The sequence below is a fragment of the Rhagoletis zephyria genome, unplaced genomic scaffold (assembly GCF_001687245.7).
Source record: "Rhagoletis zephyria isolate East Lansing unplaced genomic scaffold, Rhagoletis_zephyria_1.1 Rzeph_scaffold_00590, whole genome shotgun sequence".
NCBI lineage: Eukaryota > Metazoa > Arthropoda > Insecta > Diptera > Tephritidae > Rhagoletis > Rhagoletis zephyria.
Window position 1 is genome coordinate 111799 of NW_016157674.1, and position 26542 is coordinate 138340.

At 38.7% G+C, this 26542-nt stretch overlaps 1 protein-coding gene across 1 annotated transcript; it reads left to right on the plus strand.

The window, feature by feature from the left end:
• Positions 1 to 17584: 17584 nt before the first annotated feature.
• Positions 17585 to 19460, plus strand: LOC108360591 (uncharacterized). The gene is made up of 3 exons (XM_017612944.1): positions 17585 to 17670; positions 17982 to 18109; positions 19204 to 19460. Exons 1-3 carry the CDS (start codon positions 17585 to 17587, stop codon positions 19458 to 19460), a joined length of 471 nt encoding a protein of 156 aa, XP_017468433.1.
• Positions 19461 to 26542: the final 7082 nt, after the last annotated feature.

Below are 26542 nucleotides of genomic sequence, written 5' to 3' on the forward strand. Positions count from 1 at the left end.
GTTGAACAGAATAGGCGCTAGCACTGAACCCTGTGGAAGTCCAATATCCACGAGCAAATCGTCAGACAACACTTCCCCTATGACTGTGTGCTGCTTCCTGTTGGTTAAAAAGCTCTCAAACCATTTCAGCTCAACCTTCTTGATGCCTATTTGCTGTAACTTACCCAACAGTAACCCTCGATCAATGGTTTCAAACGCTCTTTTTAAGTCAATAAATACTGCAACTATAACTTTTTTCCCCCTCAAATCTTCTTTCCATTGAGATATAACCCAATTGAGAGCCGTTTCGCATGAATGTTTTGCCCGAAACCCAGACTGTTCTTTGATTAATATATTATTGGTTTCAATATACTCAACCAGCTGATTTTTTACCACTGTTTCTAAGACCTTCTCAAGATTTGGTAAGGTATTGATTGGTCGTAACTCCTCAGCCTTAACTGTGTTCTCAACCTTTTTGACCGGAACTACCGTAGATACTTTCCATTCCTCGGGCACTACACCAGCTGCTAAACTTTTGTTGATAAGTTTTGTCAAGAAGTAACCTAAGTATGGTAATGAATCTCTGATTACACCTTCACTGATAAGTTTTTTCCCACCAATTTTGTATTTAAGCTTTATAATAATTTGTTCTAAATCTTCTAATGTTATTTCTTCCAATTTAAATGTAGTATCAATATCATAATAATTATTTTCATTATTTTCTATGTTCTCAATGCTGCTATTAATATCCACTATACTGTCTACGAAAAAAGTATTTAACACCTCTGCTATTTGTCTTTTGTCTTCAACATACCGACCATTATGGTGTATTAATGTAATATCGTCCTGATTACGTTTATAACATATAGTTTGCTTTAAGTGTTTCCACATTAGCTTGCTGTCTGATTTATTATTTATAATTTTATGTTCCATATATTCAATTTTTTTCCTTTTTATCATTTTGTAGAAATAAAAAAAAAGCTTGGAATCGAGCTGCGATTGGAGAATTTATTTAAACCATGGGTGCCATAAAGTTGTGTATATGCGCTGTAACTTCAATCTTGCGATCCAGATGCATCGCTCCTTGTGAATTTTCTTTGCGTTAGAATCCATTAGGAATCATTCAAACTATAAAACCTCTTTTAATTAATATCCACCTTGCAGGCACTAGCAGTCCGCACAGCGGCCCGTACGGCGTCCACGACGCGCCACAGCAGCACTACTGTAACCATACGGCGTAACATCAAGCGCCACATTGCCAGTGTGTGCGTACCAGCGGTACGCCTTAGTGCCAATCGGGCGCCCTAACACCATCCAGCGCCACATCGTCAGGGGTGCCTCAACGTCATCAAGCGCTACAGTGCCAGTGTGTCCGTACCAGCGGTACGCCTTAGTGCCCATCGGGCGCCCTAACACCATCCAGCGCCACATCGTCAGCGGTGCGCCTCAACGTCATCAAGCGCCACAGTGCCAGTGTGTGCGTACCAGCCGTACGCCTTAGTGCCCATCGGGCGCCTTAACACCATCCAGCGCCACATCGTCAGCGGTGCGCCTCAACGTCATCAAGCGCCACAGTGCCAGTGTGTGCGTACCAGCCGTACGCCTTAGTGCCCATCGGGCGCCTTAACACCATCCAGCGCCACATCGTCAGCGGTGCGCCTCAACGTCATCAAGCGCCACAGTGCCAGTGTGTGCGTACCAGCCGTACGCCTTAGTGCCCATCGGGCGCCTTAACACCATCCAGCGCCACATCGTCAGCGGTGCGCCTCAACGTCATCAAGCGCCACAGTGCCAGTGTGTGCGTACCAGCCGTACGCCTTAGTGCCCATCGGGCGCCTTAACACTATCCAGCGTCACATCGTCAGCGGTGCGCTTCAACGTCATCAAGCGTCTCAAACCAACTACGACCTCAACAACAACACCAAAGCTGCCACAGCAGCAACCACACCGTAACAACAACAGCAGGCCCCACCAGACCTGCTGCAACACTAGGGTGGGTCCTTCGGGCCCATATATATATATACCCTTTAAATATATGTAGGCTAAGCAAAAAAAAAAAAAATAAGAAGAATAATAGTTAAAGAAAAATTAGTTCAATATAAAAATGTTGTAGAAAAGAAAAAAATAATAATATTGTTTTTTTTTTTAAGTTTGTTTGCTAAATTAAGAGTAAGCGTAGGTAAACTTAATTAATATTGCTTAAACTTAACGTGAAACTTAACTAAGAAAGAGGAAAAAAAACTTTTTTTGATAGGCTTACAACTAAGGATTTGACCTACGTAAATTATAACTTGGTAATTTTAAAAAAACTTTAAAGAAATTTAAGAAAATGGGGATAACGAAAACAAGAGGAAGAAACACAAAGTCTTTAAAGTTGGGGATTTTTTTTTTGGAAAAAAACTAAGAAATTAAAACAGAATAAAATGTAAACTAAAATAATTTTTTTTATTCATATTTACATACATATATCTATATATATAAGTATACAATGCATATGTACACCTATATACATGCGCATACAAATATGGACATATGTAGGTGTATATATATGAAATAGAAATTTAAGCTTACAATTTTTTTTTTGGAACCGAAAAATTCTGCTTACTTTAAATAAATAACTAACATAAAAATAAGTTAAATCAAATCGAATTTATGTAAACTAAATTAAATTAAATTAAAATTCAATAAAGTTAATTAAAATTAAATAACATTAGAAAAAGAGAAGGAAAAAGAAAACTACCATAGAGTAAAATTTAAAATAACGTAATTTTAAATAAATAAATTAATAGATAAATACACGAAAGTTATATAACTAAAAGAATTAACATAAATTGGCATAAAATTGAAATTTCGCGAAAATTCAAATAAAATAATTCTAAATGAATAATAAAAAAACCTGATAAAAGAAAATTTGGCCACTTATAAAAAGAACTTAATATAAATAACAAATATAATAAACCTAAAAGAAAACACAAGAATAAAAGAGAATAAACTACTCTTTATCGCCTAGGTCCCTCACCTTACGTCAGACTTAAACTTACCTAGATACTTGTACTTATCAGACGTACCTACCTGACATACTTACCGGATATACACTTGCCCTAATTACTTACCTTACCTTAAGTTTCCCTATACTTACCTTAGTCGTAATAACTTTAGCGTTAAGCATACTTACCCGATTTAGTTGATAGGATTTTTAGATGTTAAGAAATTGATGTAGATGCTTGGAATCAATTTAGAGTTAAGACAATGAATTTTTATAAATAAATTTTGTAAATTTAAATGGGAATGCTGACTTCGTTTATTTAGGAAGGCACATTAGGTCTTTTATTATGGGGCTATCAATACTAGGGTGCGCTGATAGCCACGGATGAGGGTGGGCCAGCACCAGGCACCACAATACCAGCGGTGGTGCCTCATATTCGGCCTTAGTTTTTTTTTTGTTTTTGGTTCATTTCTTCTCCTTTCAGTTTTAGTTTAGATTCTGCTTTCTATTGATTTTTCAGTTTATTTTAAATATTTAAATTTAAGGTTTTTTCAGCTTTTTTGTTTGTAACTGTTTTTTTTTTTTGAAATTTTTTAATTTTTTGAATTGTGTCCGTCCGTTGGGATGTTTGACAGGCATGATCTTTCTCTGCTATGGCGCAGGGAACAGTAGTGAGGCAAGAACCCCGCCCAGCCGACATGACTAGCCACAGTGCACCCCATTGTGTCATGCCGCCTGCGCCAATGTCTGCGTACCATAACAACTTTCGCGTTATTTCGCTCTCTGTGAGAGTAACTCTTCCAATTTTGTCATTCTTCTTCTTCCTGATAATTATCAGCTAGAAAATGGCTTTGTTTCTTTTATTTTCTAGCTGATAGCTTAGTTTCTTAACAGATAATTATCACAAATTATCACTTATTTCTGCTGGAAAGCGTTTCTTAACCCAAAAAGCTAGCAGAAACTAGCAGCTCTCTCTCGTTCTTACGCTCTTCTTTTTTTGCCTCTCCTGCTAATTTCTGCTAGTAAAATTTTTACTAACAGAAACTAGCAGCTGTCAAAATGGATAAACAAAATTTCGCGCCAAATATTTTCTATACTCCAATACATCGATCAGCAGTTTACTTTCTAGTTTCTGCTAGTTTTGCGTTTCTTTACTATTTCTTTAGTTCGTTCTCTGTGAGCGTAATTCTCTAAATTTCCTCGTTCTTCCTCTTCCTGATAATTATCTGCTAGAAAAGAAAAGAAACAAAGCACGAAGTTCGTTGCAGTTTTTTTGACAGATATCCCGTTGAAAATTATGTCAAAAAGATGCAATTAACTTAACGAGTCGACTTAATTTTGACTATAACTTCGGGCCAATATATTCTATCATTCTTGCCTCCTTATCATTTAAGATTTTTGTATTGCAATCGATAGTTCGTCGATTGCTCTTTAATGTTCGTCCATTTTTAAAGTTTGCTCGTTAGCCAAACATTTATAATTAATTAAACAATTTTTACTTTATGTTGAAAACTGTTTATTTATTTATTATTATAGTCTATGAAAAATAAATTCTTACAGACTATGGGAAGGTTAAAAGTATTTAATTTAAGTACTTAATTTCGGTAATTGAGTTAAAAATATTCACAAATGATGAATTTGGTAGCGAAAATTCGATATCGATAGAATTAGAAGTTATATTGAATTCATTAGCAACTCTGCAGAGGGGCGCATGCCGAGCATAATTCGTGTTACAATAACTACAGTAAAACGTATAGCAGAACCGAAGGGATCTTTGCGGTACATTAAAGTGGATACGTTCCAAGAGGTAAGGACAGTCAACAGTTCCTTGAATAATGCCCAACACAAAAGTTAGGGCAGACCTCCTTTTTTCCAACGATTTTAAACTAATCAGCAATGAGCGATCACTATAGGATGGAATCGGGTCAGAGAAACGCAAGGAGCGTAAAGCATATTTAAGGAACACCTTTTGAATGCTCTCGATCCTGTCAATCTTAATTTGATGGGACGGATGCCCGATAAAAGCAGCATACTCCAGATGAGAGCGTACGAACGAGGTATATAACCGTTTTAAGGTATATGGATTAGAGAACTCAGCACTATTCCTCCTGACGAATCCAAGCATAGCATATGACTTAGAAATTATGGAATCGATGTGGCCATTAAAGGAGAGAAAGGCGCGATTGAAGGCACCAAGCGTGCAGGTTGTCAAGCTCTGTTTGAAGTTTAAGCATGTCGTAAGTGCTCGCTATGTTCAAGAATATTTTCAAATCGTCGGCGTATAGCAGATAATTTGGAAAAGAGAAGCATAAACTAATGTCATTTATTAACAAAACAAAAAGTATTGGCCCGAGAATACAACTTGAGGCACGCCCGAGGTCGCAACGAAGATATCAGACGAAAAATGGTCTACCGTAAGAACCCAACGCCTGCAACACAAATAGGACTTAAGCCAGTTTAAAAAGACAGAATTGAAACCTAGGCGTTCGAGTTTCGCAACTAGAATTCTATGCGGTACCTTGCCGAAAGCCTTCGAAAAGTCTGTGTAGATACAATCCACCTGAGATCCATTAGAAAAAGCCGAAATACAATATTCACTAAAGACCGCAAGATTTGAGACCGTGGAGCGCCCAGGTACAAAACCATGTTGGTAAGAGAGCATGATGTTCTTGACCGGGAAATACATTTTATCCTTAACGATGCATTCGAACAGTGTAGACACGGTAGACAGTTTAGAAATCGGTCTTTAGTTACTAATATCATTTTTATTTCCACTTTTGAAAATTTGAGTTACAGAGGCCAATTTCCAAGCATCTAAAAATACCCCAGTAGAAAAAGACTTGTTAGAGATAAATTTCAATGGAAGGATCAGTGCTGGACAGTTTTTTAATAAAAGTGCGGATACTCCATCGATGCCAATTCTTGCGGAAGTCTTCAGATCAACAAGACCTTTCGCGACATCATCGTATGAGAAGTAAAGGGAACCAAAGCCAAATGAGGAACTAACATCGAATGCAGGCCCAATATCAAGATTTGTGTCTAAATCACACTCGAAGTTGGATTTGAATAACTCAGCGAACGGACTAACAACATCAGCGGGAGTATCCGCAGATTTATTATTGAGGAAAACTGAAGATGGAATAGAAGAGCATGATTTTTTCGATTTGTCAAAGTTTCAGAAGACTTTGGGGTTAGAATTAATATTAAGTTCGAAATTAAGGACATAATTTTTGTGAAGAAACTTATCAAGGCAGTTAAACTCTTTTAAAAACGTTTGTACATTGAGTAGTAACTCGGACTATTGGTTGATTTGTATTTGTTATAATTATTATTTCGCTGATTTTTGAGCTTTAATCGAGAATTATACCAAGGTAGTTTATATGGCTTACTTTTGACGGTGGGAATGTTGGCAGAACAAATGTCAAACAAAATTGTCTTGAAGGTGTTAAAGCAGTTGTCGGCATCCAAGTCATCGAGCAAGTCGGACCAGTTCAAATCTGCGAACAAATTGTTAATGTGTTCAAAGTCCCAGCGAGCGTAATTGAAGGCAATATTATTAGTAACTATAGTGATCGGTGCGAAATGATAAAATTCCACCTTAAGAATGAGCGCAACATGATGCGGACCTGCTGTTGTAATTGGGGCACGACATTTGGTAATATTGTAATTTACCCCATCACAAATGAAAATTAAATCTAAAATTCTATCGAGTTGGTTTACAAAATTATTAATTTGCGATAGGTTAAGGCTAAGTAAATTATCAATAAGATAAGATTCATGAAAGGAAGATAGATTATTAGAAGTAATCCCATTGAAAGTATAACTGTTTGACCACTTAACATTACTAAGATTGAAATCGCCGAATACACAGTTAATACTATGTCTCCATTGCGAGATTTATTAAAGATTTACGCCTCTGACGAGATTTAACGTTAAATATTGCGAGATGTACCATATAAAATCAAATCTCGAAAGCCTGTAGATTTAAGTTGAATCTTCACTAAATCTTCAATAATATTGGTCAATAAATGCAATATGTTGCGTATGGCATCCTCGAATTTACACGGCATGTCAAAACAGAAATATTTTGTTTACATTTTCCTTGTCACAACAGCCGCCAGATAAATTATAAATTATTTATAAAGAAAAAATACACACATTTATCATGAGTGAGATACTTGAAATTAAAAAAATATAAGTAATTGATAATATTCGTAATATATTTGCTTACCTATATGTATACACATATCTATCTACATACAATTTACGGACGTTCAGTGCGTATAAGTCAAAAAAATTAATTGGGCCAGCCGCCCAAAAGGAAACACAGACTAGCTAAGAATTCACTTAGGTTCTATTAACACGTAACTCCTTCCGACTAAGTATAACACTAAACGTACTGTATGATAACCCGTCCCGAACTCGACTGACTGCATGTTGTGGCTGTTGCTTGCTTGCCACCTTCGTTCTCTGGCACCAACGCAATGGTTGCGTAACATGTTTACAACCTATTGTCTGAGACTGGATTTGGCCTTGACTTCCCACGGGTGCATTATGGAATGCAGGTGGCAATGTCTCCCGTTACACTATATGGTGAAATTAAAATATGCTGACACTGCGGCACGTGTAACGGCCAACCGTGGGAGGCGTCCTTCTTAAGTCGGTTTCGAGAACTCTGTTGCAGTATGGACAAATTCAGATCAGGAAGTTTGGCTCCTGTCGTCAATTTTCTCCAAATCAGCAAAACTAGGATCATTAGCAAAATAAGTCCTAGATCTTCAGACGTCGCAAACCAGTTAGTTTTGTCCTTCAGGTAATCCAAAAGTCGAATGTTTCCAGACGTAATTTCATGGACGAGATCGAGGTTCCCTGCCAGACTCTTATTCGTTATTGTAGGCAACACGGATGGAAGCACCTGCACACCTGAGCTGCTTGTACTCTAGTAGGTTTGATTGTTGATCGTTATCGTCTCGTTCTCCAGCTGTAGAATATAGGAACCAGTATCTTCCTTGAGTACCTCGACCGTTGTTTCCATGCAGGTTATGTAGCGACAACTTGTTTGGCCGCCCTTAAGTAGACGTGGTAAGCACTCCTCTTCAGGCAGTAAATCTAGTGACCCCTGTTTGTAAACCATAGCGGTGGCGAGGTGTAGACAGCTATCCTTAATACCATGCGTCTGTGGTTTGTTCATCATGATTGTTTTGTACTTCAAGTCGACTCGATGACCATCCTTCAAAAGTGATCGTGTGATTAAATGGTTGAACCTTGTTTGCGCCACTTTTGTCATGGACTAGACGTATAGTAGAAGAGTGCCGTTGGTGTAGATTGATGGCTCACTATATTCGATGGCTTCGATGACGTTGCTGTACGGAAGGACTTCGATTTCGCTTATTAGTTGATTTATTTCCTCTTTATTTAATAGGTTACAGTTGACAACTCCTGCTTTGGCCATTTGACATGCTCGAATCAACTCGTTAACGTCCTCCTTAAGGATCGCTACCTTATGCTCTATTTCCTGTGAAACTTTAGCCAGGTGGTCCGTCGCGATTCCATTAACAGCCTGTAATAGCTCTTGAGTTGTCTTGAATATTTCACAGTTTACCTTATATTGAAGGTTGTTATTGGTTACTAATGCGTCTTGGCTCCGCAGGACTTCATCCCAGTCTAAGGCGTCAGGTGTTCCAGCAATCCACTTCCAGGCTGACCCAATCCAATTGATTGAACGCTTGGGTCTTTTAGGCTTGGGGCCCTTCAGCTCGTCGAGTTGAGTTTGAGTTTTCTCCAACTGATAATTGATGACGTCAGTGATAGCGTTGGTCTCGTTTATCCTACAGCTTTCATAGCTTAAACGATTTAAAATTTTATCATAGCGGTCAAGTCGATCATGTGGACCAGTTTAAAATGTCCGTTGACTATCCGACCGTACCAATCTCGAACGGTTAGAACAGGAGAATCTAGGTTGAATACGACGTATGCTTGTGCGTTTGCACAGAGGCAGATTCTATGAATTAGATACGAAATTGTTACTTAATCCTACTTTTACCTCCTAGATAGCTTAAAATGAACATCGTAAATAATTTTATTTTCAGGAATTGAATTTAACTTTCTTTCTTTAAATTACTTCGAAATTAATAGCCTTATTCATAAAAACTAAAGTAGCTTTATAAATGGTTTATAAATTGAAAAATATATGAAAACGTCAATTTATAGAGCTCTTTGAACCTACTTTATTTTTTATGAATAAGGCCATAAATTTTTAAGTCAAATCGAATACAGAACACTTTATAATTAATTATTTGGATTTTTTTATTTTTTTGAAGCGTGTATGCCGAAATTTTTAACAATAATCCTATAGTAACAATTTAATGTAGTAATTATTTCTTAATATCTAATACTATCTCTAGTGAGTGGAGTTTGGGATGATAAGGGATATCAGGAATTCTTGGGAACCCAGGTGTTAACGGTGGATTTTTTGACGATTAATTTGTTAGTATTTAATTATTAGGATTAGTATCATTAGTACGGGGTAGTAAGTTAGGCTAATAATTTTAATTTTTATATATTTTTTTTTGCTTTTACTTTTTTTGCATTAGTAAGTTAGTATTTTTTCAACTTTTAAGCAGGTTATTGGTTATTTTTGTTTTAATGGAATGCTTTCCTCTTTTTTTTTTGCATTTGCATTTGCATCATATTTGCATGGTCTTTTATTCTTATTCTTGTTATTTTTTTATTCATTGACGCTTTTGCGCGAGATGTATTCTCGTATACATTTGTAACTTTTGCTTACTTATTTAGCAGAATGTGTATTTATTGTTTCTTTGCATCGGACTATAGGTATTATTTGTCTATGGAAGGCCCGCGTTGGTCCCTTTTGGTCATAAGCGTTTATAATTGCAAATGACCTACTTATGGCACGGATGGCTTCACGAAAATAAGCAGAAGTTTACCGTGGGGGAGTTGAACCACCTCGAATCTGCCATCTCACACCACTGAGCGAGGTGGAATTGAACCACTATGACTTCATCAACTACGAACGCATAAACGCTTGCATTCCGAACCGCCGGATTCTAGTAATCTTAAGCTTCTCATTAACCTTTTGTCTTATGTTATCTTTCACATTTTTTATATCTGCTTTGTAGAATTTTGTCACACTTTCAGTTACTATTGTCGCATTTCTATTTTCTGCGATTGTTTATTTTTTAAATAGAGGCTTTTGTTTCCCCTTTATTTGTCTGTTTGCTATGANAACTACGAACGCATAAACGCTTGCATTCCGAACCGCCGGATTCTAGTAATCTTAAGCTTCTCATTAACCTTTTGTCTTATGTTATCTTTCACATTTTTTATATCTGCTTTGTAGAATTTTGTCACACTTTCAGTTACTATTGTCGCATTTCTATTTTCTGCGATTGTTTATTTTTTAAATAGAGGCTTTTGTTTCCCCTTTATTTGTCTGTTTGCTATGAACAGAGTATCGCCACTATTATATTCTTTGGGTGGCGAGCATTTTCCTTGCATTTCTAGCTTCTTGCTCATGTAGTAACAAAGCTTTGATATTCTCGTGCGTTTGATCCCCAAAGTCCCTTAAGCCTTGGTAGTTTACCCTAGCTGTTCTGTTAAAGAATATATCTACCGATTTCCTCTTTGTTATGGAATGCATGGTATTGTTGTATCCATCTACGACTATCGCTACCCTCTCTTTGGGAGTCAACCTAGAAGAGTCGTTAGAATGCACCGATAAATTTCAATCAGGGTTGAATATAACCTTTCTACCTGGCCATTGGCTTCACTCCGTTGTGTGGGCGTCTGGTAAATTTCAATCCCGAGAGATCTAATGTAATTGAGAATGAGTGGAGTTAGGAATCCCCTCTCATTGTCCACGACCAAGATTTTCGGCACGGAAAAATAATGTAAAACTTCAGTAAGTTTCCTTCGGATATAAATGGATGACTTATTCTTGATAGCGAATAATTTTGCGAATTTTGAAAACTTGTCTACACAGCTCAGAAACTTCTGTTTTTCAATCTCAAAAACATCCATGTGAATGATCTCGCATGGGTAGCTGGGAATCGGTGTCGGCTGGAGGTGAGGCTTAGCCGGATGCCTGTCATATGTATTAAGCTTACACACTTCGCACTGCCTAACATAATTCCTAATTTGCTTTGGCATACCTGGAAAGTAGTACTTTTCGAGAATCTGCTCTCTATTTTCCTTCGGATTCCTGTGGGCTCTGGGAAGCTCTTCCTCGATTATATCGAAAATTCTATCAGGGATGGTCACGTCTTCGACTAGACGCTGAGTTATCCTGATCCTATACCTGTGGAAAATATTAGCATACACGTTTAGCAATATTTGGAGTAATTCCTCAGGAATTTTTATGCCATTTATAACATTAGGATTAAGGCATTCTTTAAGAATTGGAATAACGTTTGAACTGTCGATATTTGGTAAAGAAATAAAGTATCTGCGGTAGCCATGATGCGGTTGCTCATGGCATCGAGATTCCTGACCTACTATAAATATCACCTGAGTTCAGTCTTAAGACGGGAAAGAGCATCTGCGACCACATTAGCCTTCCCTGGCTTATAAGTTATTTCACAGTTATATTCTTCGATTCGTGATTTCCATCTCTTTAGGTTTACATTATAATTACGACAGCTTAAGGAAAACGTTAATGGCTGGTGATCAGTATGCATTTTTGCCTTTTTGCCACCGTATAAATACGACCACAAATTATCTAATGCCCACACTATGGCTAGCATCTCCTTTTCATTCGTAGCGTAGTTTTCCTCGGCCTTGTTTAGGGAGCGAGAAATATATGCAATTGGTTTGTCCGTACCCATATCCTCCTGGGATAGTATTGCACCAATTGCGTAGTTTGACGCATCAGTGGTCAAATTAAAAGGCTTACCAAAATCAGGAAATCCCAGGACATCAGCGGAAGTTAGCATACGTTTTAGGTCACCGAAGGCTTGCAAAGCCGCACTGTCAAGTTCTATTGCTACTTTCCTCGATGCATTGGCTTTTATTTGTGCATTTTGCCCGCGCGTTAGATTTGTAAACGGCTTAGCTATTTTTGCGTAGTCACGAACGAACTTCCGATAGTAGAAGGTCATCCCCAAAAAGCTTTTCAGATCTTTCAAATTGCATGGTGGCAAAATTAAATTCATAGCCTCAACCTTTTTTGGATCAGGACGAACTCCTTCGGGAGTAACTAAATAGCCAAGGAATTCAACTTCCTTTTCGAAAAAACATGTTTTGTCTAAGTTTACCTTTAAATTTGCCTCTAAGAGTCTTGAAAAAACCTTTTCTACGTTGTCTAAATGTTCGTCCGCGTCTTTTCTAAATACTATAATGTCATCAATATAGACATAGCGTATTTTTCCAATGTATTGTTTCAATACATCCTCAATCATTATTTGGAAAATAGCGGGCGCGTTTTTCAGTCCAAAGGGTAGACGCAGGAACTCGTATTTTCCGTTCATCGTTGAAAAAGCGGTTTTAGGTATGTCTGAGTCCTTGATTGGTATCTGGTGGAAACCAGACGTTAGGCCTATCGTAGTATAGTAATTAGCCTGTGCGAGACTAAAAAGCGTCGCGTTAATGTCAGGGATAGGATACGTGTCCGCTATTGTCACTGCGTTCAGCCTCTTATAGTCGATCACCATTCGATATTGCTTTTCCCCATTTGCCTTTGGTTTTTTTGGCACTACCCAAATTGGTGAGTTATAAGGACTTTTTGATGGTCGGATAACACCCTCGCAAAGCAGCTCATTAACCTGCCTCTCGACTTCGTCCCTCATACACGCAGGGTATGGATAGCTTTTGCCGTATATTGGCTCGGGGGTGGAGGTTTTTATTTCGGCGCGAACGCTTGTGTCTATAAGCTCGTTCCCATTCAAAGGCTCCAAAAGATTGGAATATTTCTTTAACAGAATGTCTATTTTTTCGTGAACTTCAGGAGGCATTTCCTTTCCCTATGTAAAATTAACATTACAGGACGTGCGCGCATTAAGCGGGATTTTGTAGTTCCCTATTTTTAGTAAGTTATCCTTCCTATCTATTACAGCGCCCAACTCTCTTAAAGTGTTATCGCCGATGATTCCACTGAAACCACTTAGAGTTGATAACACAAAGAATTAGAAACCACTTGAGTTGCCTGCATTTTCAAATAACTTTACTTTTACTTTTTCCTTTATAGGAACGGAACCTCCAACAGATGCTACGTTAAAAGTTTATTTTACCGGTATTGTTTTGGTCGCTATATCCTGTCTAATAAAATTCTTATTCGCACCGGTGTCGACTAAGAAATCTAGCGCGCGACCATCGGGTAGCGTATATTCTAAGTATGGTACGCTAGATGACCGGAGGATAGAAAATCCTCGGAATTTTCGTCTTTTGTGGGTTCTTGGTCTCCGTCCTGCTTCTCACCTTCATCTGGGACGGTATGAAACAGTCTTTGCTGTTTGCGAGGTAAATTGTCAGAGCGGGCACCGCGTTTGAAGGGGTTTGGCCTGTTTATATAATTAATGTTACGCGTTTGTACCGAAGGATCTACCTCCATCTTTTCCACGCGAGAACTCGAGGAGTTATTTTGGTTATCCTCTCTCCCGGAAGGACGCTCGTTCTTCAAGTACTGAGAACGGTTTTCTTGTGAACGCCATGTAGGTTTCGGCGGTAATTGGGGGGGTTTCCTACTCTGCGGATAAAAGCTGCTCGGCAAATTATTTACCGGCACTACCACGCGATTATTAGAATTATTTGAAGAGTGTATCGCAAAATTTCGGAAATCGACATTTTGGATTTCCATACAGGCCGAATATGCCTCTGGCAGGATTTTAGGACGCTGTATGAGGATCATTCTAGACTTCTCCCCATTTAGGCCGCGTATAAAAACGTCGAGTGCGCGGTTGCGGTAAGTTTCCACAAGAACTTTTACCGTTTCGTCCGTGTAGGACTCAGTTTCAATTTTATTAATTATGAGGAAGAACTGATGGTTTACCTTCGCATAAAATTCGTCGATCCTTGATCCCTTCTGTTGCAACTGGGGCAACTGGTGTTCAAGGGTGCGAATGTCTCGCTTGTCTTTGCCCAGTTACTGTCAAAGATTTTGTAGGATATTAAAGCGGAATCAGCAGCACCACGCACCTTCTGCCTAATATGTTGTAGAATTGCACGATAGAGCGGTTTCCCCTTTACGACTTCAAAGTCAGAGAGTATTACCTCCACCGAATGAACCCAGNTTTCAAATAACTTTACTTTTACTTTTTCCTTTATAGGAACGGAACCTCCAACAGATGCTACGTTAAAAGTTTATTTTACCGGTATTGTTTTGGTCGCTATATCCTGTCTAATAAAATTCTTATTCGCACCGGTGTCGACTAAGAAATCTAGCGCGCGACCATCGGGTAGCGTATATTCTAAGTATGGTACGCTAGATGACCGGAGGATAGAAAATCCTCGGAATTTTCGTCTTTTGTGGGTTCTTGGTCTCCGTCCTGCTTCTCACCTTCATCTGGGACGGTATGAAACAGTCTTTGCTGTTTGCGAGGTAAATTGTCAGAGCGGGCACCGCGTTTGAAGGGGTTTGGCCTGTTTATATAATTAATGTTACGCGTTTGTACCGAAGGATCTACCTCCATCTTTTCCACGCGAGAACTCGAGGAGTTATTTTGGTTATCCTCTCTCCCGGAAGGACGCTCGTTCTTCAAGTACTGAGAACGGTTTTCTTGTGAACGCCATGTAGGTTTCGGCGGTAATTGGGGGGGTTTCCTACTCTGCGGATAAAAGCTGCTCGGCAAATTATTTACCGGCACTACCACGCGATTATTAGAATTATTTGAAGAGTGTATCGCAAAATTTCGGAAATCGACATTTTGGATTTCCATACAGGCCGAATATGCCTCTGGCAGGATTTTAGGACGCTGTATGAGGATCATTCTAGACTTCTCCCCATTTAGGCCGCGTATAAAAACGTCGAGTGCGCGGTTGCGGTAAGTTTCCACAAGAACTTTTACCGTTTCGTCCGTGTAGGACTCAGTTTCAATTTTATTAATTATGAGGAAGAACTGATGGTTTACCTTCGCATAAAATTCGTCGATCCTTGATCCCTTCTGTTGCAACTGGGGCAACTGGTGTTCAAGGGTGCGAATGTCTCGCTTGTCTTTGCCCAGTTACTGTCAAAGATTTTGTAGGATATTAAAGCGGAATCAGCAGCACCACGCACCTTCTGCCTAATATGTTGTAGAATTGCACGATAGAGCGGTTTCCCCTTTACGACTTCAAAGTCAGAGAGTATTACCTCCACCGAATGAACCCAGCACACGTATTGCACTGGGTTACCATCAAACACTTGTAGTTCCTTGACACAGTCAGGAAGCCTACTAATATCGCGTACTTCTGTTTCAGTCGTGGGGGCTTGAGCCACTACCTCCTCTGGTTGTTCTACTGGGCCACTAGTTCCTAGTGTGGTAGTCCTGGAGCTAGCGTCTATACGCGCCACGCGCCCTTCTAGAATGTTAATCTTCTCCAGAAGGGCGTTGATAGCCCCAGTTAAATTCGTGACAGTGATCCTCAAGTTCTCCATCCTAGAAATAGCAAAAAGATAAATTCGTGGTAATATACTTACAAGACACGGAGAACTGGCATTCGGTAGCCAGTCTGATCCCTTGGTTAATTATCCCTTAAATTGTTTAATTAGTCTATATCCTTTAATTTATAACTTTATTAGTCCTTTTTCCCCGTATATGTTTATTCTTTTAAAATTGTTTATTGTTCTTTGGAGGTTTATACTTTTATTTTCATAACTTGTCCACACTTTTCACACTACTGGGCCCCTGCTCGGGCGCCAGTTACGGACGTTCAGTCCGTATAAGTCAAAAAAATTAATTGGGCCAGCCGCCCAAAAGGAAACACAGACTAGTNCCATACAGGCCGAATATGCCTCTGGCAGGATTTTAGGACGCTGTATGAGGATCATTCTAGACTTCTCCCCATTTAGGCCGCGTATAAAAACGTCGAGTGCGCGGTTGCGGTAAGTTTCCACAAGAACTTTTACCGTTTCGTCCGTGTAGGACTCAGTTTCAATTTTATTAATTATGAGGAAGAACTGATGGTTTACCTTCGCATAAAATTCGTCGATCCTTGATCCCTTCTGTTGCAACTGGGGCAACTGGTGTTCAAGGGTGCGAATGTCTCGCTTGTCTTTGCCCAGTTACTGTCAAAGATTTTGTAGGATATTAAAGCGGAATCAGCAGCACCACGCACCTTCTGCCTAATATGTTGTAGAATTGCACGATAGAGCGGTTTCCCCTTTACGACTTCAAAGTCAGAGAGTATTACCTCCACCGAATGAACCCAGCACACGTATTGCACTGGGTTACCATCAAACACTTGTAGTTCCTTGACACAGTCAGGAAGCCTACTAATATCGCGTACTTCTGTTTCAGTCGTGGGGGCTTGAGCCACTACCTCCTCTGGTTGTTCTACTGGGCCACTAGTTCCTAGTGTGGTAGTCCTGGAGCTAGCGTCTATACGCGCCACGCGCCCTTCTAGAATGTTAATCTTCTCCAGAAGGGCGTTGATAGCCCCAGTTAAATTCGTGACAGTGATCCTCAAGTTCTCCATCCTAGAAATAGCAAAAAGATAAATTCGTGGTAATATACTTACAAGACACGGAGAACTGGCATTCGGTAGCCAGTCTGATCCCTTGGTTAATTATCCCTTAAATTGTTTAATTAGTCTATATCCTTTAATTTATAACTTTATTAGTCCTTTTTCCCCGTATATGTTTATTCTTTTAAAATTGTTTATTGTTCTTTGGAGGTTTATACTTTTATTTTCATAACTTGTCCACACTTTTCACACTACTGGGCCCCTGCTCGGGCGCCAGTTACGGACGTTCAGTCCGTATAAGTCAAAAAAATTAATTGGGCCAGCCGCCCAAAAGGAAACACAGACTAGTTAAGAATTCACTTAGGTTTTATTAACACTTAACTCCTTACGACTAAGTCTAACTCTAAGGGCCGTTTGCACCATGTCTAGTTAACGCTAACTGGAGGTACATCCTTCAGTTAAGCACGTTAACTGCTTTATCGATCACATGTTATATGATGGGTGTCGATAACGTCGATAAAGATGTTTAACTGGGAGTTAGAATTAACTAGACATGGTGCAAACGGCCCTAAACGTACTTTATGATAACCCGTCCCGAACTCGACTGACTGCATGTTGTGGCTGTTGCTTGCTTGCCACCTTCGATCTCTGGCACCAACGCAATGGTTGCGTAACATGTTTACAACCTATTGTCTCAGACTGGATTTGGCCTTGACTTCCCTCGGGTGCGTTATGGAATGCTGGTGGCAATGTCTCCCGTTAGACCATATGGTGAAATTAAAATATGCTGACACTGCGGCACGTGTAACGGCCAACCGTGGGGGCGTCGCAACAAATGCGACTAGTGCGTGTTAACTTACATATTTGTATGTATGCTTTCTCTTTTTAGTGTAAAACGCCGCCCACGCTGGAGTGAGGAAGGGGAGGATGCCCTCCTGGAAATATTGGGAGAAAGGATCCAAGAGCTACGCGGTGCCTGCAAAAAATGGACATATCTATGCCGAAATGGCAGAAGAAATGTGCGTAAGAGGCTACCATTTTTCTGCGAGCGAGGTGAAAATAAAAATTCACAATTTCACCAACAAATACCGGTACGTAAAAGGAATTCTTAACTTTACGGCCACAATATTTTTTGGTGTTAAGGAAAAATTAGGAGGCATGACACCTGCATTACTTTCATTCATATGGCAAGATTTACCTTTTAAAGTATTCATAAATAAGCTCCATGTGCCAACTCCTTTGTGGCCGTATATTAGATTTTCCACGGATAGTGATTTGTCCGGATGGCCGCATACCCGGCAAACCAGATATCCGTTGCATCCTTTACGTAGTAAACCCAACTCATGCTCGTTAATATAAAAATTTTAATTTCATATAATGTGATATTGTTTTTTTCTTAAAGGGAGGAAAAGAAAAAGGTAGGGCCTTCAGGAGGGTCTCCTTCAAGATGGCGATATTATCAAAGGATTCACCAGCTCCTCGGTGGCTACAAAGCTTTTAATATAGAGAGCGTTATTGAGGAGAGTAAAGGTAATAATGTAATGTATTAAAAGTCCTTTATTCACGTTTAAAATGTAATAAGAGGTATTTCATGTCACCGCGGCCACCTTTGTGCGCGACCTCTATGGATTTGGATAAGAGATTAAAGGTCTAGGTGACATGAATATACGTGCAGCATTTTTTGCCGATATGACGTAGGGTTGCCTATTTACACGGGACTTAAATTTTAAGAAAACGTCATACATACCTTTCTTTAAAGTGCTGTATATTGGAAACCTTTCAACGCAGCGTAATGAAACAAATTGTTTTTCTTCCGTCTTTATATGGGCTTTAATTGTGCATTTATAACATTAATGTGCAATGTATAAAAAACAAAAAAAAAAATAAGTAAACATTTTTCTTTTTGATTTTTTTTGATTATAGCATTTTTAAAAATTTTTATTTTTACATAAAAACATTGTCCATAATGTCAACTTTAAGTATCCAAATGCAAAAAAGTTCAATTCTGCCGTTTCCTTAAAGGGATTTTCATGATTTCAGACCTTTAGTAAAGTTAATACGATTTATTCATATTGTTTTTGTTTTTTACACACCTTCCCTCTTTCAAAAATATACAATTTCATAAAAGTTCAATGTCTATTTATCATATTGCTCTAGCGTTAGACGATCTAGAGTGCAAATGCATAAGTAGCCCATTATGCCCATTTGGATACTTAAAGTTGACATTATAGACAATGTTTTTATGTAAAAAGAAAAATTTTGAAAAATGCTTTAATCAAAAAGAAAAATGTTTACTTTTTTTTGTTTTTTATACATTGCACATTAATGTAATAAAAGCACAATTAAAGACCATAATAAGACGGAAGAAATACATTTTGTTTCATTAAGCTGCGTTAAAAGGTTTCCAATATACAGCACTTTAAAGAAAGGTATGTATGACGTTTTCTTAAAATTTAAGTCCCGTGTAAATAGGCAACCCTACGTCATATCGGCAAAATATGCTGCACGTATATTCATGTCACCTAGACCTTCAATCTCTTCAACTTTCATCCAAATCCATAGAGGTCGCGCACAGAGGTCGCCGAGGTGAAATGAAATGCCTCATAATGTTGTTTTAATTTCAGTGATTGACTACCTTGAGAAGTCGGTGGATATCCGTTCATCCACGCCAATTTCGGATGAGTCAGTGGAACCTGCAAAGAAAAGGAAAATGATTAATTTTCAAGAAGAGATTCTGTCTGAATTTAAAAAATCAAATAAAAAAGTTCTCGATTTTGTTAAATGTGACTATGAAGAAACAAAGAACTTCCAGACTCAGATGATTACTATTGAGGAAAGAAAAAATCACTTGTTGGAAGTTTTTAGAATCGATGCAAAATAAAACCTTCGATAAAATATAATGCATTTATTCTTACTTAAATCAAATAAAATGTATTTATTCTTACTTAAAAAAGTAACAATGGCATCTCTTATTTCTTGTGCGTTTCAATTATGGTCAGTGAAAGTACTTTCTCTGTCTGGTTGGCCACGATTGTAACGAATTTCATGCTGGGTTTGTTTCATTATCCAGGTTGCATTGATATGATCAAATTATGCAAAATACAGGAGCTCTTTACAATTAAAGGCGCGTTTTTTATGTCATTATCAATGGCCCGTAGTCATAGTCAAAATAAAGTCGACTTTAAAGTTAGTTGCAGCTTTTTTGACAGATATCCCATTGAAAATTATGTCAAAAAGCTGCAACTAACTTTAAAGTCGACTTTATTTTGACTATGACTACGGGCCAATGCCTTTACCGATGCGCCTAAAACGAGCTTTTAAATGCCCAAATGCATTTTCCACAACTCTTCGTGATTTTGAAAGGTAGGAATTAAATCGTTTTTCATTTCCATCCGCTACTACGGAAAATGGGTATGGTTTCATGAGATTTGGTGATAAGCGGAAAGCGGAATCACCCAACACCAAAACTGGTACACTTACTCCGCTTATAATTTTTGCATTCTACTTAAGAAGTGTACTTTCTAAAATTGTTTTAAGTGATGATTTCTAAAATATGTGGGAATCGTTAGAACGTCCTGGAGCACCAATGTTGACGTACATGAATCTATAAATAAAAAATAAAAATAAATAATAAATGTTTTCTACGAAGCAAATAGAAACAAAGAACCAGAAATTGATGACCCAGCAACACGAACGCAAAGCTGATCCAGTAGTGAGTCAGTATTATTCAGGTTGATCGATGAAGCGCGGAATTTTCGATTCATTGCAATCAAGACGCCTCCGCCCCTCGAGCGCCCAGTCTTAGCGGCGTCTCTATCTTTCCGGAAGACAACAAAGAGCATGGGGTCGAAGAATTCCGCATTTTTGATAATATGAATGTTGCGAGGTCTAGGCAGCGCCGCCAAGGCAGTAGCAGGATTATCCGGCAAGTTGATCCCACGAGAATGGTCACCGCCACTAGTACCAGCAATAGTAGCGTAAGTTCGTGCATCAGCACCACCAGCAACGTCTCCAGAGGCAGCAGAAGGTGTAACAGCATCAGGCCCACAAGAATGCGCACCGCCACTAGTACCAGCAATTCGAGCGAGGCGAATGTACATTACCAGCAATGGGCAGTTTATCTGTTTGGTTGACATCAGAACGCGCGGGAATTAGACCAACCTTAACTTTACGCACCTTAGCATTGGCAGCAACAAACCTAGCAGCAGCACTGCCTGCATCAAGATCAGCATCAGAAGACAAATTCAAAATATTACTGTGGCTCGGAGCATTTGGCGATGGATTAACAGCAGTAATCTGGTGATGAGTAACAGTACCAGACCCACATGAATGCGCATCGCCACAGGTACCATCAATAGCAGGGCAAGTTCGTGTATCAGCACCACCAGCAACTTCGCCAGCAGCAGCAGCAAATGTCGAGCGAGGCGAATGTAACTTACCAGAAATTGGCAGTTTATCGGGTTTCTTAACATCAGAATGCGCGGGAATTAGGCAAAACTCAAGAATGATAGAATGTATTCTCTCAATCGTGGGCAAAACTTAGCTTTATGCCCCTTAGCATTGGCAGCACCAGCAGCAAGATCGCCCGCGTCACAATCAGCATCAAAGGACAAAACCACAATATTAGTTGGGTTTTCGCATTCTCCAGCATTTGGTGACTGGTTAACAGCAGTATTCTGTGATGAGAAAACATCGGCATTCTTGTTCTTCTCCTCTGCTAACGATTTAATTTCACTGCAGAGCTTTTCATTTACACTCCGAAAATTTTCAGTTTATTTTGTCAGTTCTTCAGCTAGCACTCTCACTTTCGCTATTGTTGTTGTTAGTATTTCTGTCTTTGTAACGAATAGCTCCTGGTGCAATTTTATGTTCGCCAGTTTCTCGCTGAATTTCTCATCCATCAAACGGATTAATTACTTCTCCTACTTCCTATTCACTTTCAATGCTTCCTCAAATTCGTCTTTATACTCTTTCAGGTACATATTGTTTTTCTTGACGTTCTCCGTGATATCCCGCAAAACAAGATCAACATTTTGTATGTAGATGATGCACTCCGGGCAAATAAATTTAACCATAGGATGCGTTCCAATAATTGTCGCATTGTAGCTATCCAAGCCCGAGCATTTTGTTGCTGAGTGAAATAATTTCTCACAAACGCCCTCACATCGCAAGCCCGACCCGCCTCGAATCAGTGATTTGCAAGTTACGCACTTGTCATTATCGGACATGTTTGCTTATTTCGTTTTATTTTATTTTATGCCGTATGTGTGTATGTAAGTATTCACTTTAGAATGTATTTGTTCTTGCTTTTGGTACACAAGCTTTTAATTCCGCTTATTACGATTCTTTTCGCCGTCCTTTGGCCCAAAGCAATTCGGCCAAACCAATACTATAATTAAATAAAACTGAAGCGGGTTCTAAAGGGGGTCTATGTAAAGTTTGAAAGCACGGAACCTTATAGTTTTAAAGTAATTTGTTATTAAAGTTTTTAATTTTAACCAAAACTTGTATGGGACTATTTTACAATATATAATGCACTTTCCACTAAATTTACACGTTATTTACACTCAATATATGTGCAGTTAGAGTGTGCACGGCCAAACAAATAAATACGTTTAGTATATTACAGCTTTTTATAAAAAATTGATTGCTGTTTAATTATTATTAGCCGGCCACAAATGCGCGTGGCTTTGCCGTTCAGTATTTTTCGAGATTACCGCGTACAAAGAATCTCGACTTTCCATTATACTCTGTATAGATGAGAGTACATGCAGAATATGTGCAAATGACAGCAGGACTGTGTTGCCACATCTAAAAAAAACCAAGGGTGGAAAGTAAGACCAAAGGGGGATTGGAGTCATCTTTTTGCGTAGAATTCCTTTCTGCGTTGGCGGCCATCGGCCGCGCTTTAGATTATAACCCTTACCAAATAGAACTCTCCTTTTGGTGTGCACCAACTGGGGCTACTGCCCCAGTGATGTAAACTTGAGAAAGGATGAGATAACTAGAATTCCGTTTCTGTGTGGTGGTGATGTCTATTATGGTTACTGGGTGTTTTATAAAAATAACTTGTATATAATAAAGTATAAAATTATAAAATAGACACAGTGCTGCTGCCATTTGCAAATATTCTGCATGTATTCTCATAATAATTAAACAACAATCAATTTTTCATAAAAAACTGTAATATACTAAAGTATTTATTTGTTTGATCGTGCACACTCTAACTGCACATATATTGAGTGTAAATAACGTATAAATTTAGTGGAAAGTGCATTATATATTGTAAAATTGTGCCATACAAGTTGGTTAAAATTATAAACTTTAACAACAAATTCCTTAAAATATATAAGGTTGCGCGCTTTGAAACTTCATACAGGGAACTATTAGACCCCCCCTCTACCTCCCATATTTTCTTAATGCTGTACTCCGGGGTCACCAATCTAAACCCACCCATTTTGTTTCGTGATATCACAACCAGCGTAAATGGCGGCTTACGTATCTACATAAATCGAAAGTGCTGCCAGATTGTCAAAATCAAAAATAAAATAAATGAAACAGAAGAACGTTTGTGAAGTTTTCTTTTACTTCTTTTGCTCTATTCGTCGTGAGTTTACACTTATGAGGGGTTGAGGTCTTATGCCTCCACAAAGCAAATGTTTGGCATGTATACATATAAAGACATATATATTTGATATTCTAAAAGCAGAACTCTGCTGATTAATGGATACGATCCTCCACCTTAAATATTTATTTACACAATAAATGTTATATATTTTTGAAAAGAGGAGAGGGGCCTTGCAGAAAGATGTTGCGCCTCTTTTCTCTGGCAACACAGAAAGGTGTTCAGCCCCTTTTCTTTGGCAACACATAAATGAGAATTCTACGTAGTGAGGATTATAATCTTTAAGCGCGGCCGAAGGCCGCCTACGCAGAAAGGTGTTCTCTGCAAAAGGTGTTCAGCCCCTTTTCTTTGGCAACACAGAAAGGAGAATTCTACGTAGTGAGGGTTATAATCCCTAAGCGCGGCCGAAGGCCGCCTATGCAGATAGGTGTTCTATGCAAAAGGTGTTCAGCCCCTTTTCTTTGGCAACACAGAAAGCAGAACTCTACGCAGTGAGGGTTCTCTGCAAAAGGCGTTCAGCCCCTTTTCTTTGGCAACACAGAAAGGAGAATTCTGCGTAGTGAGGGTTATAATCCCTAAGCGCGGCCGAAGGCCGCCTACGCAGAAAGGTGTTCCCTGCAAAGGGTGTTTAACCCCTTTTCATTGGCAACACAGGGTACTAAGGATAATAATCCTTAAGCGCGGCCGAAGGCCGCCTACGCAGGAAGGGTTCTCTGCAAAAGGTGTTCAGCAGCATTATATTTATATTTTTTTTATATTCCTTGCATGATTTATATAGAAGCATTTACGCTGAGTTGCAAATGGCTTCTCGCACGAAATTTTTAAACGATATTACTTCATACTAAAGTGATATTCAAGAATACCTAATAAAGCAAGCTGAAACAATTTTAACTCGTGTCAAGAGTTTTTGGCGTATATGTTTGTGTTGCGTTTTCTTACATACGGTGTCGTTGATTTCTCAAGTAAAACAAACAACTTTAATACCATATATTTTAAAAACTAGAAGGCTCCCGCACCTAAAAGTGAGCATTTTTGAAAAGGGGGGATACCCAGCTTTCCAATGGTACCAATTTTTCAGATATGTACATATATTTTAAAATTTTTGCTTTCATTTTTGTCTGCTTTTAATATTGAATTAGATTCGCTAAGATTGTAATAAGCTTAAAACGAAAAAGCCCAGCAACCCTTTTCTGTTAATCTTGAGCACACAAAACCCTTTTTTGTTAAAATTCGGTGCTGCATAAAATCCTGGCTTTTATATTTTCCATCAAAATACCACTTCGCAACCCTGAATTTTCCCGAAGTGTTTCGTTCGGGTCGTAGTTTTGCAACGTCGGGTCATTCCGGGTTGTTTGCCATATTGGCTGCCATATTGTTCACACTGTCATCGCCATATTGAATACCCTGTCAACTATCGGTCAACCCTAAGATATCTCACTTGTATTCTTCCACAATTCGCAATCAGCAGCATTGGAAATTTTTGGAAACTAAATTCAATTTATTTAATTATTAATAAAAGAGATTGGCCTGGCTTCCAATGAAGCATTTTTCAATTTAGTCCACCGCATGGCCGAAAAGCCATTTTGAGACAGCAAACGAATATATAAACTAATTCAAAAATTAACAACTCCTTTTTCTTAAAATTTCAGACCTTTTACTTTAATTTGTTTACACAAATCGAGTAAAAGGTCTGAAATTTTAGGAATAAGCAATTGCTTATTTTTTATTCATACATAAGACCCAGTTTTGTGTTCTGCAGTATTTTTTGAAAGCTTTGAAAATCTTCAAAAATATGTGATACATTTTTAAAATGAAAATATTTCCACTTTCGAAATTAAAATGAAATTTAAAAAAGAAGTATTTTGATAAAACAATAATTTAATGTAAAATGATATATCGAAACGATAAAGTAAAAAAATTAAGTTTTCACTGACATTGAATTTTTCATTTTCACTTCACAGTTTCATAGAACCAGAATTGGCCCCCAGCTTGACTAAATTTTTGGGCTAAATGTTGCTGTTGTACACTACTGTCTACCCAAATCGGCTAGTCTATTAATAGTTGCAGTCGGCCCCATTAGTAATTGCTGCAAAATAACTAATTTCATTTATTTAATTAGAAATAAAAGAAAAACCAAAGCAAACTTACCATTCGGACCATATTTTTAACCGTATTTGCGTATCTACATAAATCGAAAGTGCTACCAGATTGTCAAAATGAAAAATAAAATAAATGAAACAGAAGAACGTTTGTGAAGTTTGCTTTTACTTCTTTTGCTCTATTCGTCGTGAGTTTACACTTATGAGGGGTTGAGGTCTTATGCCTCCACAAAGCAAATGTTTGGCATGTATACATAAAGATATATATATTTGATATTCTAAAAGCAGAACTCTGCTGATTAATGGATACGATCCTCCACCTTAAATATTTATTTGCACAATAAATGGTATATATTTTTGAAAAGAGGAGAGGAGCCTTGCAGAAAGATGTTGCGTCTCTTTTCTCTGGCAACACAGAAAGGAGAATTCTACGTAGTGAGTGAGGGTTATAATCACTAAGCGCGGCCGAAGGCCGCCTACGTAGAAAGGAGTTCTCTACAAAAGGTGTTCAGCCCCTTTTCTTTGGCAACGCAGAAATGAGAATTCTACGTAGTGAGGATTATAATCTTTAAGCGCGGCCAAAGGCCGCCTACGCAGAAAGGTTTTTTTTTGCAAAAGGTGTTTAGCGCCTTTTCTTTGGCAACACAGAAAGGAGAATTCTACGTAGTGAGGGTTATAATCCCTAAGCGCGGCCGAAGGCCGCCTACGCAGAAAGGGTTCAGCCCCTTTTCTTTGGCAACACAGAAAGCAGAACTCTACGCAGTGAGGGTTCTCTGCAAAAGGCGTTCAGCCCCTTTTCTTTGGCAACACAGAAAGGAGAATTCTACGTAGGGAGGGTTATAATCCCTAAGCGCGGCCGAAGGCCGCCTACGCAGAAAGAAGTTCTGCGCAAAAATACTTCCGGTCCCCTTTTCCGGCAACACAGAAAGGAGAATTCTACTTAGTAAGGGTTATAATCCCTAAGCGCGGCCGAAGGCCGCCTACGCAGAAAAGTGTTCTCTGCAAAAGGTGTTCAGCCCCTTTTCTTTGGCAACACAGAAAGGAGAATTCTACGTAGTGAGGGTTATAATCCCTAAGCGCGGCCGAAGGCCGCCTACGCAGAAAGTGTTCAGCCCCTTTTCTTTGGCAACACAGAAAGCAGAACTCTACGCAGTGAGGGTTCTCTGCAAAAGGCGTTCAGCCCCTTTTCTTTGGCAACACAGAAAGGAGAATTCTACGTAGGGAGGGTTATAATCCCTA